At 38.3% G+C, this 21,408-nt stretch overlaps 1 protein-coding gene across 3 annotated transcripts in view; it reads right to left on the reverse strand.

The window, feature by feature from the left end:
• Positions 1-1,429: 1,429 nt before the first annotated feature.
• Positions 1,430-21,408, reverse strand: part of TXK (TXK tyrosine kinase) — a 64,602-nt gene continuing 44,623 nt past the window's right edge. For all 3 annotated transcript variants that reach the window (XM_088836328.1, XM_088836327.1, XM_055434464.2), the window contains 8 exons: positions 20,515-20,642; positions 17,420-17,494; positions 14,559-14,730; positions 11,063-11,279; positions 8,377-8,441; positions 7,259-7,377; positions 5,053-5,210; positions 1,430-2,451 (listed from right to left, as the gene is read on the reverse strand). In XM_088836328.1, the coding sequence (XP_088692454.1) occupies positions 2,383-2,451; positions 5,053-5,210; positions 7,259-7,377; positions 8,377-8,441; positions 11,063-11,279; positions 14,559-14,730; positions 17,420-17,494; positions 20,515-20,642 (1,003 nt within the window). In that variant the 3' untranslated portion in view covers positions 1,430-2,382. The remainder of the gene's footprint in view (positions 2,452-5,052; positions 5,211-7,258; positions 7,378-8,376; positions 8,442-11,062; positions 11,280-14,558; positions 14,731-17,419; positions 17,495-20,514; positions 20,643-21,408) is intronic.

Below are 21,408 nucleotides of genomic sequence, written 5' to 3' on the forward strand. Positions count from 1 at the left end.
ACTCCAATACTTTGGCCATCTCATGTGATGAGTTGACTCACTGGAAAAGACTCTGATGCTGGGAAGGATTGGGGGCAGGAGGAGAAGGGGATGACAGAAAATGAGATGGCTGGATGGCATCACCGACTCGATGGACATGAGTTTGAGTGAACTCTGGGAGTTGGTGATGGACAGGGAAGCCTGGCGTGCTATGATTCATGGGGTCGCAAAGAGTCAGACATGACTGAGCGACTGAACTGAACTGAACTGAAGAGCTATAGATAAAAATTATATTTAAAGAGGAGACGGGGAATGTCCATGGTGGGGTTATCATTTTAAATAAGATTCAAGAAAGCGTAACAGAGAGGGTGACATTTGAGCAACAGTCTTGAGGAGATGAGGAGGCAAGCCATGTTGCTATCAAGGAGAAGCACTCCTGGCAAAAGGCAGGCAGATGTAAAAGCTCTGAGGTTAGGAGGTGCCTAGAATGTTCGAGGGTCAGTGTGGGTGAACAGGGGAGGAGCAGGAAATGAGGTCAATGAGTGGATGCACACAAGTGACAGAAGGAAAGCACTCTGCTTCAGTCCAAGCCGATTCTTCACCTGCATTTCAGCTTTCCCAGACAGCTTATCACTCAGGAAGTCACCAAACCCACCACCACTGGCATGGAAAGAAGGCACCTATAAAGGATTTTCAGCTTTTTCTTAAGATCCTCATTTACTGCTAAAGCTTTCTCTTCAGTTGTGAGAAAAATCACCCCAGATCACTTCAAAACATTAAAGTGCTGGAGAAAAACAAACCAAGCCAACTGGCACTTAATACTGACAAAGTCCCCCAATTTATCAATCATGCTTGAGCTAATCTGCCTTAAAGAAATAGGGGTCATAGCTGAACAGCTCCAAGTTATTACTAGTGAAGATGCTGGACCACGTGTTAAATGGCCAAGAAAGCAAGAGAGTCACTGGGAAGAGAAGAATGGTGGATGTTTTTTGATTATCATTCCTGCATCTACTACTTGCTCCTCCGCTGCCCACCCCAGAGCTCTCAGGTTCTATTTCCAAGTGCGTGTGTGCTCAGTCGTGTCCAACTCTTTTTGGGACCCTATGGGTTGTAGCCTGCCAAGTTCCCCTGTCCAGGGGATTCTCCAGGCAAGAATACTGGAGTGGGTTGCCATGCCCCACCTCCAGGGGATTTTCCCGACCCAGAGATCAAGCTCATGTCTCTTATGTTTCCTGCATTGGCAGGCGGGTTCTTTACCACTAGGTGCCACCTAGAAAGCCCCTCCCATTGTTAAACCTTATGGTAATGACTCCTGCTTTCTGCAGCACCCTTTCCCCTATGTATTGGTTTGGCCGGAAAGCGAATGAACTTTTCGGTCAACCCGATACTTCTGAAACATGACATGACATGAGGATGACAAAGATCAATTTCCAATCATTCCTGCAAATGGTACATGAAAAATTAAGGTTTAATGGTGATTACTGGTTATTTCAGTTTGAATCTAAAACCTTGGACTTCAGAAATAATGGAACTTGATGTAACATTTGAATATCTTGCTTTTGCCACCTTTTGTTCTTATGGAAAAAGCAAGTCATCTTCTAGAAGGTGCCAGAGATACTTTCTATGACAAAATGAGGCTTCCTCAATTATCCAGTTTCACAGGTACCAAGGGTGAAATCTCAGAACTGAGATGCAGGTTCTGAATTGTCCTGGACAATGGATCTCACTAGAAACAGAAACTTTACCAGGTCCTGTTCAAAGGACTTTCTCCTGTAACAGTGTTCAGGAAACTGTGCTGAAATAATCAAATCTGTGCAAAAATAGTTTATTAAATAACATAAGGAAGATTATGAAGGACAGTTCCAGAATGTCCACTCATGTGGCTGGTAAAGGTGCATTTTTCAGAAAGATCTGTACAGTTCAAAAGCATGACATCCTGCAGGGGAGGCTCCTTTATTCCAGGATTTGGGAGAACTTATTTTCATCTTCTACACATGAGCCACCAAAGTTAAAAAAAAAAAAAAAAGTCACTCCGCTTCAGTAAAGCAGTGTCCTCAGTAAAGGATAAGATTTTCATGTAACCTTGGGGGTTCTCAGGGTGCTTCTCATGAAAAGCAGCCACTATAAAGACCACCAAGGAGCAATTTTTTCATTCTTCATGCATGAGACATAAAGAATATTACAGAAAAATCCAAGTTTAGAAGTCACTCTCAAACATACATGTAGAAAAGTTATTGTTAAAATACTCTCAGGCTTTAACAAATTGGAAAAGTCTGTGATCTTTGCACTGTTTCTCAGAGTCAGTGGCTCTAAAGGGTGATATTCACCATCAGTGACTTCACCCAGGGTTTCCTTTCATGACGGTCCTGCAGGATGATCCTCTGGGTTGGCAGTCCCTTTAGGTCACCAGGTTTCTGCAATCTCTGTAAGAACCTGTAGCAGCTCAGCAAACGTTGGGCGGCCTTTAGGTTTCTGGAAAAGGGAATTGGAGGCGGTCAACTTAGCTTAAGACTCACACAGAGATCAGCTCTGGAACTTGCTGGCAGGACCCAGATCGAGTCTGGTTCACCACGAACAGAAGAGACAGATATCTTGGCTGATACACAGGGCATGAACAGCAGTTGTGCGAGGCAGGGGTGTGAAAATATAAGGGACGAGATCACTGCAAAAATAAAATGTCTAGAGCCGCATGTGGCTATTTAAAAATAACTGAAATTAGATACATCTTAAAATTCAGTTCTCAGTCACCCTAGCCACTTTTCAATTCTTTGATAGCCAGGTATGACCTGACAATGCAGATAGTATATCTCCATCATCACAGAACGGTCCATAGATCTGCCCTAGAGATCTATTTGGATGACTTGATATGCATGGAATAAAGGAAGAGCTGGGAGAGAGGGGCCTCTAGAGTCCCAAGTCCCCAAGCTCAGCCCGTTATTCACTATACCTGACCCCCTGTAGAAAGACAGGTTTTAGTCAGAAAGCAAAAGGCATATTTCCATGAGGGCCTTTTCAGGTCTTGAAGCACTGATTGTGCTGTCTTAAGGCTCAGTCAATAAATTCCCAGCCATGAAGATTAGAGCCTTTTTTCTATTTCACAGTGTGATGTGGTTTGACTTGGACTCCATGAGAGAGCTCCATGGCATCTTTGAAATCCATGGGAAATAGAAATATTCAGGGGAGTAGAGGTCCCTGGCAACAGGGTTAGTAGGGAGACACCACCCCTAGTGGCTTGTAAACAGATGGCATCAATAAAAGTACAGAGTAGGAGACAACCTAAACGTGCATCAATGCAGGAATGGATAAAGAAGATGAAGTACATATATACAATGGAATACTACTCAGCCATAAAAAAGAGAAAGTAATACCATGTGCAGCAACATGGGTGGACCTAAAGATTATCTTACTGAGTGACGTCAATCAGAAAGAGAAAGACAAATACCATATGATATTACTTAGATGTGGGATAAACTATGGAAACAAATGAACTTATCTATAAAAAAGAAACAGACTCACAGACATAGAGAACAGATTTGTGGTTGCCAAGGGGGAGGGGGAGTGGAGGAGGGATGGATTGGGAGTTTGGGATTAGCAGGTGCAAACTATTATATATAGAATGGATAAACAACAAGGTCCTACTGTATACACAGGGAACTATATTCAATGTCCTGTGATAAACCAGAAAAGAATAAGAAGAATGTACATATATGTATAACTGAATCACTTCGCTGTACAGCAGCAATTCATACACAACATTGTAAGTCAACTATACTTTAATAAACTAAAATTTTTAATAAAGTAAATAAAATATAAAAATTAAAGGACAGAATAGAAAAATATGTGAGCATATGTGAGAGTCTTCCTTGAGACTTCAAGAATAAATAGTGGAGCTTGTTGCTGGTGCTGAGGTTGTGCCAGTAGTACAGCCAATGAAACTAGTATAACCATGCTAAAATAATCATGTTTGAGTCTAGAGATGCTTAAGCACCTTGTTTACTTGGTCCTCTTGTCAGCATCTTATTTGCTCCTTTCTCTGTCTCCTCTCCACAGATATGTAAAATCTCAATAAGTAATATATTATATGTGCATTTACAAGTATATTGCTTTAGACATGTACATTCCTGAGCAATTTACATTATTATTGCAAAGATGCTCTTCAGACATCTGTTTGCTACTAACAGCTTACTTAATATTTTTTTATGTCTTTCAAGATTCCTTGCAGAGCAGTTAATCATATGTAAAGTATTTTCATACACTGGGGATCTTTATAAAATTAATACTTCTCTGGAATGGAAACAACAATGTTACTTCTGAAATACTGAATTGTTTTAGTATTTGTGAATTGGAAGTCGAGTGATTTCTTTTTTGGCCAGGAGGGAATCCTCATCCAGCTGTAGTTATTCTGGGCTGAAACTGTCAACTGGAAAGAGAGAAGAACTGTCAAAGTCACAGAGGAGTCTGATGATGGGGAGGGGTGTGTTGAGTTGTGCCCAGAAAAGACAGAGGTGGGATGTAAACCCTTCTGGCTTTATTTTTAAGGCTGGCATTTCAAGTAAAAGAGAAACTGGCCTCTTGAGAGAGAGTTTTCTGAGTACACTTCCTGCCTTCATTCCTATTCTTGTTTAATCTCTATCAGGAGTCTCAAATACCACAGGAGAGATGAAACCCATTACTCTTAGCCTTGGAAAAGCAAGATGAATTATAGTAGAGTGAAGTAAATAAAAACACCATCCTTCTCTTTCAATGTGAAAATTGAAAAAGTCTGATTCCACCCTTAGTTTCCACCCACAAGTTCTTAAAAGGAGTTAAAATCTCTCATCACTGAGGCTTTAATAACATTGAGAGTTTCTGTAGGAACCAATTTTGGAAAGATAAGACTTAGAAAAGGTACTGAATTCCTCAGTTGAAAATGGGTTAATGATTTTTGTTGTGGAAGTACTTCTGGCTCTCAGGGATCATTACCAAGAAATAGAAACATTTTCCTGCCATGACAGAGTCCTGGGGTAACATGGGTGATAATCTGCTCTCAGATGCAGGAACTGCCAACCTTTGCAGGCAAGTAAGGGCACTCACCTCATGCCAGCAGCTATACATGACTTCATATATGGACATTGGTGCCAGGTGAGGTCGGTACAACCTGAAGCCTTTAGAAATAGCTTCCACAACTTGCAAATTTGACCTATTTTCAAAAGGCATTTTTCCTTCTGAGAAAACTTCCCACATCAAAACTCCTGAAAATAAAACACATAAAAATAAGAGTTTAGAGAGAGGTGGTTACTTAGAACTGAAAGAGTTGTTGCCAATTACAATGCATTATTTCCCTTCTGCAGCGATGGAGTTACAATCATCCAGAATGACTGCAGTTCTATCCAGGAAGCAGATCCTGTGCATCTTAGGTTTTAAAGAGGTCTTCAAACTGAATATATTCCAAGGGAAAACAATTCCTTCCCTTTTCTGTTGGTTCTGACTGCCTCCTTATTGGAAGAAAATGCTGGCAGCATCTTTAATTCAAAGTACCATTCGTGTCTCCACACCGTGACATCAATGAAACTTTCTACCATTCCATAGAAAATGACAATATTGTGTAATCCCCTGCTGCCTGCTAAGGCCAGGAAAACTCCTGACCAGTAGATGGCATGCATTTCCCTCTTTCCACTGAAAGACTGCTGAGTAGAGTCCCAGAAAATCTGGCAGGGGGTTCTGTTTATATAAGCATGTGTTCAAAACTCATTGATGATTGATGAAGCTCCTTCAAGTCTCTCAATTTGAGTTCATTTAATTAAAAGACGCTTACTCCTTGGAAGGAAAGTTATGACCAACCTAGATAGCATACTAAAAAGCAGAGACATTACTTTGCCAACAAAGGTCCGTCTAGTCAAGGCTATGGTTTTTCCAGTGGTCATGTATGGATGTGAGAGTAGGATTGTGAAGAAAGCTGATCGCCGAAGAATAGATGCTTTTGAACTGTGGTGTTGGAGAAGACTCTTGAGAGTCCCTTGTACTGCAAGAAGATCCAACCAGTCCATTCTAAAGGAGATCAGTCCTGGGTGTTCATTGGAAGGACTGATGCTAAAGCTGAAACTCCAATACTTTGGCCACCTCATGCGACAGGTTGACTCACTGGAAAAGACTCTGATGCTGGGAGGGATTGGGGGCAGGAGGAGAAGGGGACAACAGAGAATGAGATGGCTGGATGGCATCACTGACTCGATGGACATGAGTTTGAGTGAACTCCGGGAGTTGGTGATGGACAGGGAGGCCTGGCGTGCTGTGAATCATGGGGCCGCAAAGAGTCTGACACGACTGAGTGACTGAACTGAACTGAATTATTCACTTATTCTACAAATATGTATTATGTATTGATTAGACTCCACCCTTATGCTAGAGCCACAGAATTAAGATTGAAACCTGTCCAAGTTCTTAAGAATTTAAGAAGCTCACTGTACAGTGAGGTAGAAAGACAGGTGGTCAGGTAAAACTCAAGGGTTTCTAATTGTTCTACAACCACCGTTGATGAGATCCTTATGTTGCTATCATTGGTTTCACAACTCAACTGCTCTCCAGCAGAGCTTAAAATGTCACCAGCCAAGACTATCACATCAGTGGAGAGCTAATGAGATCAATACAAGCTAAACCTTATTGCGGGCAATAACATTCACACCCTTTGAGGGTACAGATGTCTCTCAAAACCTAAGAAGGCACCCAGGAAAGCCCAGGTGAAAGAGAATAGATAGATCATTTATACATTTATTGCCATTTTCTGAAAGTCATCTCAAAGAACAAATTCTGTCAGACATGGGTCCACAGTATCTCTTTTTCAATGAAGAACATTACCCAATATACATAGCAATTGATAGACCCCAAGGAAGCCTATGTCTAATTTCACAAAATATGGGAATAGTAATATAAAGGAGATGGCATCACTGATAGTCAAGCAATGAAGGTTATTAATTACACTCAAGATTAAATGACGCTGTAAGATCAGTTTTCCTTGCAAGTCTCTGTGGTGTGGGAAGGTTGGCTGAATTTGTTTTCTAAATCAGTAGACTCTGTAATGGTTTTACAGCAAGTGCTCAGTGGGAAACGAAAAGACCCCAAAGGCAAATTTATGCAAGAAGGTTGCCAGTTGCCAAAGACAATCTGATGTGTTAGAACACCTGAGACAGAAACACGGTTATAAGAAGACTTTTAGCTAGATAATATTAAGAAATCAAAGTTAAAAGAGCAATCTCTATTTTATTCAATAAAGCTGCAACAAATGAACATCAGATTCACTCACCAAATGACCAGACGTCAGATTTGCTGCTATATCGGTTGAAATGGAAAACTTCAGGAGGGGACCACTTGACTGGGAACTTGGCTCCAGAAGAACTGACATATTCATCATCCAAAACATACCTAGGGCCATCAGATTTCAGAGCACATTGTGTTAATCACCCCTAAGTTCTGTGTACTTCTAACCTTTTTAGTTAACTCTGATTTCTAAAATACAAAGTATTTTGCCACAGAAAGGCTCAGTATACCTTCTCTTCTTGCTATCAAGGTGGGAAAGGAACCCTTATACAGTTTCCTCCTTAAACCAAACCTCCATTGTGTTTATTATATTTGAATCTCAGAAAACAATAGCAATTCTTCAGTCTAAAACAGGCCTGTGGTTTAATAATGCCAGGCATGAAGGAATCTTGCAGACAGAAATTCAGGATGAGTCAGCAACCACCTGTGTCAAGAGTCAGACAGGAACAAAACAGGAAGATGGTGGCTGCAGGGAAGCCAGTGTCAGTGGATAGCAACAGGGACCAGTCAGGCCATCTCTAGTATGTGGCTGCATGAGACAGAAGGAGTTTGGATTTTGACCCTGAAGAGAGTCAGGGAAAAACACTGAAATCACTAGGATTAAACTTCTAGCAACCTGAAGGAAAGCAGACTCAAAATATAAATTGCACTGAGTTGAAAATAAGGTTTTCCAACCTTATTTTCACACCCTTGCTGTCTGTCAGCTACTACAACTGATAAGAGAAATGCAGGAAAAGGACAGCAAAATCAGAGCTGAGCAAACAAATTCTTTTTTTTTTCTATTTCAGAAATATATAAGAAAAACTTTTCTCTTAACCTTCTACATATGATAAGTAGACTGAGAAATTCTTTTTATTTTTAAGGGATGACATACTTTTATTAATAATGACCTGACAGTTCAGAAGACTGGCCCACAGTCTCAGTTTCCCTTATAGCTAAATTGGTGCGTGTCCTAAAGCTCAAAGTGGGTCAGCAGGACATCCAACCACACCAACACTTCCCTCAGGGAAAAAAGAGCAAAGTCAATAACACCTTCAGTTTGTCTGTAGACAAATGTAAGATTCCCTACTATGAGTAAACAAAGAAAGAAAGTGTATCATGTACCTTGTCATTCCAAAGTCCGAAATTTTTACTATACATGTAGAACTGACCAAACAATTCCTTGCTGCCTATAGAAAGAAGAAAAGAATCCAGGTTTGAATACAAAGTTTTTTCTTTCCAGAGTTTGTACTCTTTTCCTTATTTCGTTTCTGGCTCAGCACTACCTCTGAGTGAACAGCCACGTTACGTCATGGAGATAACTGAAGATGCTGCATAGGATTTAATGTATCTGCCCTTGCGAGATGGATTTTAGTGATTTTTTTGAAGAAATGATAAAAAAAAAAAGAAAAATTTTAACTAACTTTTTTCCTTTTTAAAATGTGTAATCTTTCTCAAGAAATATCCTTGACAAATATCAGGATAAACTCAACCTAAGAGGTAAAAAACTATGAATCTTGATATAAAAAACTGTGTATTTAAAACTTTACCTTTATAAATAAAAAGAGGAAAGTCCAATATGCATGAAAAATAAAAGATCATTATATATCTTTGGGATAATCATTATATAAAATTACTTATAGAAATTAAGAAATTGTATTTAACATTTACATTTCATTGAATCTAACTGTTTAAAATTGATATTTTCTTATTTATTAAACCACAGTGAACTAAATATAGTAGTATATAATGCAGAAACTATTTGATGCCAAGACAATCTATTTTCAGTCAGCTTAGGAAAATCAATGACTTTTCGTCCCTTTTATTTATAGAACGCGTGTCTTTTGTGTTAAGAAACCAAAGAGAAATAAAGAGTACACTCCTAATAAAAAAAAAAAAAAGGAAATCAATGACTTGATTTTTTAGCCTCATGTAGGTCAAAGGTTTGACAAAATTTTTCTCTTTTGAGCTAATTTGTGGTTCAGTTAGTTCAAAAACAAAATAAAAAACTTGAAATGGAGAGCCAGCAGGAGCCAATCTGGAAGATGTTGACAAGTGCCAGCAATGATCTCAAAGTCAAACCACAAGGCAAACCCTCAACAGAGAAAACACGCATTATTAGCTAATATATCTTAAGTGGCATGTAGGTGGAGAAAACAGGACACAAAAGAAAGTGATCAAGGAAGGAACCAAGACTAGGCAGGTCTGCAAGAAGGCAGCTGGAGCAAATGGAATTACCTCAGCTGTCGCAAATGGAATTACCTCAGCTGTCACCTGGCTGAATTTTGAATTCTAATCTTTATGGGGAAGACAGACCACAGAGCCTAGGAAGGTGAGTTAGGTGAAACTGATACCATATCCATCCAATAAAATGTGTGCTCAATGGCAACTCAGGCCAAACGCTGGGGAATGCGTCATGAGGCATGTAAAACAATGGTGGAGCTTTTCTACGTGCCAGGCACTGCTTTAAGTGCTTACACATATTAATTCACGTAATCCTCCCAGTAAGCCCATAGGAAGGAGGTGCTATAATTAACACCACTTGACTAGTTAACTAACTTACTTAAGGTCACACGGCTAGTAAGAAACAAAGCAAGATTTCAAATAGCTGAGGCAGGGTATGCCATCTTGACTACATAATGAACTTATCAGGGAAATTTTCCAAAAAAGCTGATCACTAAATTTTACCCCCAAAGATTCTGATTTCATTGGTTGGTGGTATGGGCTTGGTACTGTGATGTTTTAAAGCTACCAGGTGATTCTAATGCCTAGCTAAGTTTGAGAGCCATTGCTCAGCAACTTGCATTCTCATGACACTGAACTGCAGCTCAGAAGTCTACGCCTTGATGTCAAGGAGTCTGGAGTCTAATATTTGTGTAAACAATGTAAACAATTATTAAAGGAGGTAGTAAATAATAAATGCCAATGAGAGCTCTAAATCATGTGTAGGACAAGCAATGGTATGCTGGGGCTAATGAAATTATGACCCCTTTCTTTCCCCAAAATAGTCCAGCCTGAATGACAGATATTATGGTCACCCTAGTCATGGCTGATGGAAGTTCAGGATTACCTGTAAGTGTCAGTAACAGGGACTTCTCATAAATTCTCAAATTTTCATTGGATTTAATTTGGGAACTTAGAAACGAGACATGAAAGGGCACAGAAGGAATAGTACAAATATCATGAATAAATATGGAGCAGATAGAAAATGTTTTTCAAGGGGAAGTAACAAGGCAGGGAAGCAGAGCTATTTGCTTCTGAGATAAAACAAGCTTTGATCTTTTTTGTTTGGAGGGTTGTTCTGAGCGATACAGAACAGAATGGTTTAACATTTCGAGTCCCTCTCAGTAATGCCAGTAGTGCTTTTATGATGCTGTAAGAACCAAACCACCTCCACTCGGAGACAGTTTCACCCCCTGGGTGAGACCCACTGGGGCTGTTTCTTCAGCATGGTTCTCCAGCACCTGACAGAGAGCTTGTCATATAGAGGCACTTAATATGTATTTTATTATTGGTTGAAAGAAACAAAGATGGCAATAAGAGAAGGAAGAAGAACGGGGGAGAGAGGAAAGAAAAGTAGTTTTAGTTAATTTGTTGGTGAATAATTAGTTCAAGACATATGTAGAGTAACATCTTACTTGGTTACAGCATCAGTAGGCAATAGAAAATAAAGCTACATTTCCCAACAAATTACACGAATAGAAAAATGTATTAAAGGATGCATTATTCAAAGTATTGAAAATCCTAACTTATGTCCTTCTGAATATATGTTTAATACGTAAAATAGTCAGCAAATTTGCACTGTACTTACTAAATCCCTATGGATAAAGCAGTTTCTCTCCAGATACTCCATTCCTTCACAGATATCTTGGCACACACTCAGTAGCATCTCTTTGCTAAGCTTTCCTTTTCTCTCTCTCAGATAGTTGAGCAGGCAGCCATTTTCCATAAACTCTGTCACAATATAAAGGGGCTTCTGCTGTATACACACTCCATAAAGCTGAACCAGCTTCGAATGAGATAACTTCCTGTTGAAGAAAACATAGACCCATGAGCAAAATCGCTTTTGCATTTTAAAGTGTTTGAACTCAACTGGTGATATTTACCATTTCCATATAATGTTTATCATCAAGCCATGATTAAAACTAACCCAACCACAGAGCAAGTAGAACAGTTTCCTTTCCACTTCATGTGCTGAAAGTGGGGTCAAGAGGTTATGCGGTACTACTTCCTAAGTTGTGGGACATACAGAATAGTCCATGCCCCATATTCTTTTTTTCTTTTTTCCATTTTGTAAGTCTTTTGTTTCCTCTTTACTGCTACTCCTTGCCCAGTTCCTGTTCCTTGAGTTTCAACCTCCCCAATCACAGCTGTCTAGACAAAAAATTCGGGACAGACAGAGGGAAGAAAGAGCAATTGATGTGAATTTTAAAAAGAAAATTAAATTATAACTAATAAATGCATTTAAAGGAAATTTTTAGATTAAGTTGAAGACTGAAAAACATTTACTGACATGAAACTCTTCTATGTATTTAGTAATCACACACAGACACACACATATCATAATTTTATGTCTCTTAAAAGGGTGATGGTTGTGACACCTCATAGAAATGAGCTTTGAACTATTGGATAACTTAAAGAAAATTTCACTTTGGAGAATTAAAACATTTGTGCTCAGCTGCTTGAACTTTTCTCTCCTCTCTTTTTCTCTTCTCACACACACATACACAGTGTCCTTGAACACTGCCTATTAAAATACACTGAAATAAAGTTTTTAAGAAATGATACACATGAGGGGCTTCCCTGGTGGCTCAGTGGTAAAGAATCCACCTGCCAATGTAAGAGACAGGTTTGATCCCTGTTCTGGGAAGATCCCACATGCCATGGAGCAACTAAGCCTGTGTTCCACAATTATTGAGCCTGTGTTCTAGAGCCTGGGAGCCACAACTACTGAAGCCTGCATGCCCTAAGAGCCTGTGCTGCCCACAGGAGATGCCACTGCAACGAAAGGCACGCACACCGCAGCTAGAGAGTAGCCCCGGCTCACCATTACTAGAGAAAAGCCCGTGCAGCAACAGTGACCCGGCAAAACCAAAAATAAAATAAATTTTTAAAAATTTTGTTTAAAGAAATGAAATGATACAAATGAACTTATTTACAAAACAGAAACAGATTCACAGACTTAGAGAATGAACTTATGGTTACCTGCTGGGAAAGATGGGGAGAAGGAATAGTTAGGGAGTTTGGATCCACATGTACACACTGCTATATCTAAAATGGATAACCAACAAGGACCTACTATATAGCACAGATAACTCTCCTCAATGTTATGTGGCAACCTGGATTGGAGGGGAGTTTGAGGGAGAATGGATACATGTAAATATATTTCTAATCCCTTTGCTGGTCACCTGAAACTATCACATTATTAATTGGCTATGGTCTAATATAAAAAGTTTAAAAAAACTTTTTAGTCATCTATTTTTCAAAAGTTTATTGCTTCTTTTGTACTGTAATATTCAGTCCCTAAAGCCCTTTTATGCCAACTAGTCAACTTGAATATGGAATAGAATATTCAAATTAATGTTTGTAATTTTAGGAGGTGTACAATAAACTAAATTTTGTTAGTCAAAAGTACCTTGAAATGTTACTTCTTTCCATTCATAAAGATAATACAAGATCAATGAATCAGGGAGATTAATTATATTAAAACAACATGTATGAGTGATTGATACATTCCCATATAATGAGCAAACAGAAACACTCCAGTTAGTAGGGGAGAAAGATATTCAAGAACCTATACATGATTTTAATTTGTAGATGTATGTATTAAATGGTGGCATTAGTGGTAAAGAATCTGCCTGCCAGTGCAGGAGACACAAGAGACAGGTTCCATCTCTGGGAAGATTCCCTGGAGTAGGAAATGGCAACACACTGCAGTTATTCTTGCCTGGGAAATCCCATGGATAGAGGAGCTTGGCAGACTACAGTCTATGGGATCGCAAGAGTCAGACACAACTGAGCACACACATGTACATACTATATGTGTAGATTTTGTCTGATTTATCTTTCTGATTCATGAAGTGTATTTTCACTTAGGGGATGCAGCTTACATGTGTGCAGAATAATGGCAGGAAGGCAATTCTTGAGATAGAAAACATTTTCCATGAGAAAGCCACCAAATTGATACTCACATGTAAGCATTTGAGAATTAGAACATTACACTGTATCTGGTCAGTAAGATCACTAGCAAAAGTTTATCAGAAAAACAGAAATAACCTTTATCAGAAATAAGGCAAGAACAAATAAATAAACCCCCACTTGTATGGTTCAGTCTAACAAACAGGACAAATATTTTTCAAGGGCACAGAAAGAGGCAAACAGAAAAAGAACATTGTTGTTTGCTGTAACTTCAGGACCCATTAACACACATTCCTTTCTCATCTTAGAAAAATGCGTATGATTCATTGTAGAACAAACATGTCATATTTATGTAAATTTGTTACTTAAATATTTTCAAACTCTGTAGTCTTCTTCTCTTCTAATTGTTCTTCTTTTCCCATGTGATCAGATCAAGTTTCAGAGTTTTTAATGTCATCTGTAGTGACCAGGCTGACCTCTCTGCTGAACTCTAGACTCATTATGCACTTGACCCTTGGTCATACTTGGCTACCCAACAGGTCTCTCAAACTCAACAGGTCCAAAGCAGAATTACTCATTTTTCCTCCAAAACTATTCCTCAGCCGGTCTCTCCCATTTCAGTGAATGGTGCCATTCTCTGCCGAATAGTGCACCCAAGACCTTGGTTTTTCACTTTTTGGCCCCCCAGTCTCCTTCAGTGATTTGCCACATCTAATTTATCAGCAACTTCTGATAATTTCATCTCAAAAATGTATCCTGAAACTATTCTCTTCTTTCCATCTCTGCTATCACCCCTTCCACCATCATCTTCCACCTGCGTTATCGAAAGGGCTCCTAAAAATGTACAATGAGATTTGAAATAAAAGTGAAATACTTTTCCCAAAGTTTAAATTGCTCAAATTATATTTAAACATCTCAGAAGAAGGATTTAAATTCTAATTCCTTCTTTTTGATAGAGATTCTAGGTGAGATTTTATAGGTGAGGAAATTGAAGCTTAGAAAAATGAAATAACTCAAGCCACACAGAAGTCAAATAATTCACCCAGGTCCCACAACTAGCTTGGGCAGAGTTCTGACACAAATCCACTTGTGACTGACTCCAAAATCCGTGTTCTTTCTATGACACCCAGATGTTGTGCCATACTTGTCTGGGTTTTGTGTATACTCACATCATCACTTTAGCCTCTTCAATGAAATCCTCTTCAGACATGAAGCCTTCATTGATGGCCTTGATAGCTACCTGGACATGTGCTCGCCATTGGCCTAAATAGACCACCCCAAACTGACCGCTTCCAATCTGCTTCACAAAAGCCAACTCAGATGGATCTATCTCCCACTTTTCTGGAAAAGTAAAATATCCATGTTATAAGTAAGGAAAATGTTAAATTTTGGAGCTAGAAAAGATCTAGGAATTATCTAGACCTATTTTCTTTTATTTTTCAGAGAGGTTGAAAACGTTTACAAATAAGTAGAAAGGGCCTGTTACCATTTTTAACACTATCATTGTGGCTTAAAAGTGTAATTCCAGAATTCAAGTTTAAATGCAATAATTTCTAAAGGAATTTTGTATGTTGAGTCGTGCCATATAAATACGTTTTCACAAAATAAGTAAAAGTAAACAAAGATACAAATCCCACTTACTTGGAGAGAAATTATGGGTATCAAAACAGGCTTTTTCTTTCCTGAGAGCCCCAGAAGGAAACACAGTTCTGTGTCTTTCTAAACTAACCCTGCCAAAACCAGATGTGGCACCTAAATATGTACGTAACCAGACTGTTTTTGTTCTGATAAGTAAATTTGTGAGGTAGATAAAACCTGGTCTCCCCCCACCCCCATCCCAGTTTCTTTGACTGTTTCTCTGCCACTCCCACCCTTAAAGGGTTTTTTTGCCCTTTCTCTTTTGCAAAAAGTCTAATCAATTCATCTAATAAATATTTTCAATATTAAGATTCTAACCTATATCTAAGTGTACGTTTGAAATGAGAATTGTATTACTGAATATGTCTCATCCTATAGAAGCAAATCAGTGTGTGGGGGGGTACTATTTTAAAAATAATGCTTTGGAAAAGAATCAAATCTTAACTTTTTAGTATCCCCTTTTATACAGCAATGCCACCATCTGCTGGAACTTTAAGATAATGCATTTAAAAGAATTGAAGGGAATTCCCTGGCTCTCCAGTGGTTAGGACTTCATGCTTTCACTGTCTAGTGCCCAGGTTCAATTTCTGGTCAGGGAACTAAGATCTCACAAACTGTGAAGCACGTTCTCCCCTACCCACCAAAAAAGAAAGAATTTTAAGGACTGATGGACCCCTGTATTGGGCTTTGCAAGATACTCCCCTTTCCAACAGTAGGTGTGTTTTTAAAGTAACACAGTAGAATATATTCATGACCTTGGGATTGGCATAGATTTATTCAACAGAATATAACCATAGAAGAAAATATTGATAAACTAAACTTCATAAAATCTTATTTATCAAATACAGCCCATTAAGAAAATGAAAAGGTAAGCCACAGACTGGGGGAAGATATTTCTTAAAATACATAACAACCTAATAATTCCTTTTCAAAATAAGAATAAATCAACTAGGAAAAGGCATATAATCCTATTTTTAAGTATTAAATAAAAACTTGAATAGAGTTTTCTCTCACAAAAGAGAATACCCAAAATGGCAACTGAACCTATGAAAAGTTGATCAGGGAAATTGCATATTTAAACCAAAATGAGATATGCACACATACACTAGATTGGCTAAAATGTGAACAAAAACCAAGCCAGAACAAACAAAAACCACAAGAATACGAAACACTGGCAAGGCCAAAGATGTGGAACAGTTGAAACTCACATATGTCATTGATTGAAATATAATTTGGGATATGCTCTTTGGAAAACTGACTAAATCTGAGTGTGTGCATACTCTATGACCCAGCAAATCTACTTCTAAGTATACATCCAACATTATCTGGGCATAAATGTGATTAAACTTTATCAAAAGACATACAAGAATGTTCATAGTATTATTTAGAAAAGCCAAAACTTAATTACAACCCAAATGGCTATATAAAGAAAAATGGGCAAACCCATTGCAGAATAGTCACAAAACAGCAATGCAGCGCCACACAGATGAACCAACCACATCCGACACCATGAGTGAATTCACTCTTGGACCAGTGGGAGAAAGAAGCCAGACACGGATGCACAGTGTTGAATTGTGTTTATATAAAGAAATCAAAATGAGACAAAATTAATCAGACTCTAGACTTATGAACTATATACTGTTAAGGATATTTCAATATTGAAAAGTTTATTTTTTTAATGAATGAGGACCATATTTAACTTAGATAAATTGCTAATGATAGAATTTTTAAATGTAGTATTTATGGGGTAGAGAAATAATCTAAGCACACATAATACTCTGGAATCACCTTTCCATCCCAATTCAGAGACTGAGTCCTGGGTACCTGCTACACAATAATTGTGTTGTTTTCTTTTTTTTAAGCATATTCTTAGTCCCCATAGCGAGATAAATTTAAGGAAATAAAATAGCACCAAATTAGAAAGATTCTTTGGCTCTTATTTATTCTCATAGATTCGTAACTACCACATTCACTAGAAAATAGTTCAAATCAAACTTCACCGAAGTTCTATTTGAAAAGGTGAAAAGGACAGATTTAGCAGTTCATTTTAGTAGGTCCCATCGGGAAGAAGTCATTTCCCAGTCACCCACATAACCAGAGAGCAACAACCCAATCATTCAAATAAAAAGAACTGGAATTTATCAAACAGGTTCCAAATAATGTATAATGAAATTTGAAGCAAAAGTGAAACATTTCCCCCTAAAGTTTAAGTGCCCTTAAGAGATGCATTTAAATGCATTTAAATCTCAGAAAGGAGATTTAAACGTTGAGGAGAAAACGTATATCAAGACAGACATCTCAAAAGAGCTGAGAATTTAAAGAACATAGAGAGAACCTGGGGTAGACTCTTTACTGGATTTGATTTTTACTTGAGCACACATGCATACTTTACCATAACTAAAACCAGCTGTGGCCGGCAAACAACTGCCCATCAGACCAACTGGGTAACGGAGACGGGACATGAGTCCTGGGGAGAAAGAGAAACCAGCATTTCAATTCTAGTTCCTGGTACAAGAGAAAAAGCCAAATATACCAGAAGATGGAACCATTCCCTAAACAGATCAGCCAAAGAAAGTATTCTACAGCTAGTCTGGTTATTTTTCCTACTTGAAAAAGACTTTTCATAATATAGTATATGCTCATTGAACACAAGTTAAAGAATCCAAGAAAATACAAAAATGAAAAGGTCCCTGACAAAATCTTAGTATCCACAGATACTTTGTTATCATTTTTGTGACCATCTTTGCAAAAATCTCTATATGTGTATTGGAACGTATATACACATCTGTATATTTCATGGAAATGTCAATGTTTTGCTATAAGCTTCTTACACTCAACCTGTAATCGATATACATCAATGACTATAAATAGACCTTAAAATTATTCCCAAGATTTCACAATAGGAAAATATGCTGTATGCTGGAGGGAGTGAGATGAGGGTAAGAGCGTGGCAAGCAAAAGCATGAGATTGAGGTAGCTCATGTTTGGTGACTTTGATTTTCTTTTAATTTTTTAAAACAGTGTACAGTTGATGCACAATATTATATAAGTTACAGCTGTACAATAAGGTGTTTCAAATTTTTCAAGGTTATACTCCATTTACAGTTATAAAATATTGGCTGTATGTCTCTATGTTGTACAATATATCCTTGTAACTTATTTTATACGTAGTTTATAACTCTTCAATTTTCTTAGTGAAGTAGAGAGGCAATTTGCTGATGGGCAGTGGATAATACTGGAAAGCAGGTTTTGAGGAGAATGGTAGAAATTTGAACAGAAGAAAGGATGCTTACTAGTGACTGAAGACCTAGTTGGGGTTAGAGCCTTCATCGAGTTGGAACTCTAGAACACATGATCCAAATAAAAAACACAAGAGGAATTACTTTAACATCCTAACACTTCCCTCTGAATTCAAAGATTTTGTTTGCCAAATATATTTATTCTGTGAATTACTACCAATAGTTTAGTGATAGTGTATCTCTCTGATAGAAACAAAAAATGTTTGTCACTCTCTTGGCACTGTTCTCACTTCTGGTAAGGAAATGGATTGTTATGACCATAACAATGGTTAAATTGACCAGAAGTCAAAAAGTAGATGGGCTAGTCATGGGTTTCAAGCCTCGTCTAAAATGGTCTCTCCAATAATCTAATTTGCTTCTTTCTGGAAAAGACAGCAGTTATTAAACACAGACTGGAGCCAGTGGGTTGAATGGCTGCAATGGTTTCATAGATTTCTGTGGTTTCAAATCTTGGCTCAAATAGCTATTAATGGTGTGACCTTGAGCACAACTCATGCCTGAGTTTCCTCATCTGTGAGATGGAGATGTCAACAGTATCAACCTCATCGGATTTCTCTGAGGATTAAATAAATAAATAGACATAAATAGGGTCTGGCCCAAAGAAAGTCTTCAATAAATACTGTTGTTTCTGGATCCCATGACTTTCCTCTTATCATTTTTCTTCTTCTTTGTCTTCTCTCTTTTCTACTTTCTTTCCTCTCTAACAGCAGCCATAGTTATAAGTTTTCAACTCCTGTCTTTGATCTTCTTATTGTTTGATCTAGCTTTAATTTTAAAAGTTATCTGTATGGTATTTCATACACTGTAAGAATAATTTATGTATATGTATATTGTAATAAAAAAAAACTCTAGGGAAATCTATAAAACAGAAAATAAAAGTTTTCCTTACTCTCAGTCTCCTTCCCCAGAGGTAAACATTAACAGTTTGTAGTCTGTTATCACCTTATTAGTTTAAAAATTATTATCTAGACAGAATTTTCCTAGGCACACATGTCTGTGTGAATGTGTATTACTCTACAAAAGTGAGGCTATAAATATACTGTTTTGCACTTTTTTTTCCTTTACTAAACAATTTGTCACTAGCATCTTTTTAGGTTAGCACATCCTGATCTGCCTCAGTACTTTTTTTAACCTCACCACCACAAACACTCAGTTTCTTAAATTTCTTCTTTGAAGAAAGAGGAAAGAAGAGTGTGAAGAAAAAAACTCAAACCTGATCTGATTCTCAGGGTTTCTATCTCTGGCCACAAATATATCCTCACTGCTTCATTCAAACACGTTGCCACTTCCTCTCTAACCAAATGCCCAGTGACCACCAGGAATATCCAGGTGGATTCAGCCCATAAGTGTATAAAATTTCCATGGATTTATTCCTGATATATAAAACCAGTGTAATGGAAAAGTGACTGCTTTCCAAAAGGGATTCTTTTTGTCAACACAACTTTTCATGAGAAAAATCTTAAAAAGTACTGCGCATCAAGAAATCAAAACAATATGAAAGTTGCACTGGGTTCCAAATTCTATAATGTTGAGGTAAAGAGATTCCCCTTGGACTCAGAGTAGTCCAGGACAGACTAAATGAGGGTTGAAGGTCAGAGCTGTGATTGTAATTGTGATGGAACTTTCTGGAATCTTACATCTTTCCACAGATGATAGGTTTGCAAAAGTAGCCATTATTGCAAATAGCAGCAAGAGGAGGGGGTTAAATATGCCTCTGGTATGGTATACTTAAGTCAGATTATAACTGTGAAAGACCGTGCCTGCTCTCCAAACAGGAAATAACAGAGAATGAGACATTTAAGGGTAATTTTCTACTGTAACTGTCCAGAGAGCAAATTTATAGGGGCAAAGAAAGAAAAGCATGATTCTTTCAGACATTTGAAATTTTATTACATTTAGCACCATGTAAATTTCAAGAACAAACTTATAGTGACTAAATGGCCTTTTGAATCTTTGTCATGTATCTTTTTTCTAAACTGGCAGAAATGTGAAAAATCAACCTACCTCTTGCCCCTCTGACTAGAAAAACAAAAAATAATCACGAGGAGGAGAACTACTCAGAAGACAGGTTTCAAGCTCTTAAACATTTCTACAGGGATATTTGTTCCTGTTAAATGTCTGACCAAAGCCACATAACCTGCCTGGGGCCTGGCTCCCCAACTCTCCCGGTCTGAATTTTCCAACTTACCGGCTGCATTGTGCTGGTGATACCAGATCAACTCAGGAATTGATTGAAACAGGTGTCTTTCAGCCACATACCACTGTCCTGAGTCATTCCTTTTAATCTGATAATGCTTGATGGTAGCCTCCATATTTCTACAACCAATAAAATGTGAGTTTGCAAACAAGCAAAAGATCACTTTGGAACCAAGTCAATCATTAAGCAACAGGACTCGACTTCAAAACCTTGTATCCTCACTACACACTGAAAAGTAGATAGGATTACAGTAAACAGGTGCCGTGGTCATGTATGGATGTGAGAGTTGGACTGTGAAGAAAGCTGAGCTCCAAAGAATTGATGCTTTTGAACTGTGGTGCTGGAGAAGACTCTTGAGAGTCCCTTGGACTGCAAGGAGATCCAACCAGTCCATTCTAAAGGAGATCAATCCTGGGTGTTCATTGGAAGGACTGATGCTAAAGCTGAAACTCCAATACTTTGGCCACCTCATGCGACGAGTTGACTCACTGGAAAAGAGTCTGATGCTGGGAAGGATTGGGGGCGGGAGGAGAAGGTGACGACAGAGAATGAGATGGCTGGATGGCATCACCGACTCTATGGACATGAGTTTGAGTGAACTCCGGGAGTTGGTGATGGACAGGGAGGCCTGGTGTGCTGTGATTCATGGGGTCGCAAAGAGTTGGACACGACTGAGCGACTGAACTCAACTGAACCATTGCTGGGAAAATTCCACAGCTATGGTATTAGGGTCTTAGATTCAAATATAACTTCAGCCAAAGATGTCTAGGTGACAAGTCTAGTGTCCAAAAATGTACAGCTCATAACGGACACTTATAAGTATCTACTGAATCAGGTACCAGTCCAATGAATAAACAAATGCACTATGAGAGATGTGAGATGAAG

This window comes from Moschus berezovskii, chromosome 5 (assembly GCF_049115385.1).
Source record: "Moschus berezovskii isolate FMDL1 chromosome 5, NW_MosBer_1.0, whole genome shotgun sequence".
Lineage (NCBI taxonomy): Eukaryota > Metazoa > Chordata > Mammalia > Artiodactyla > Moschidae > Moschus > Moschus berezovskii.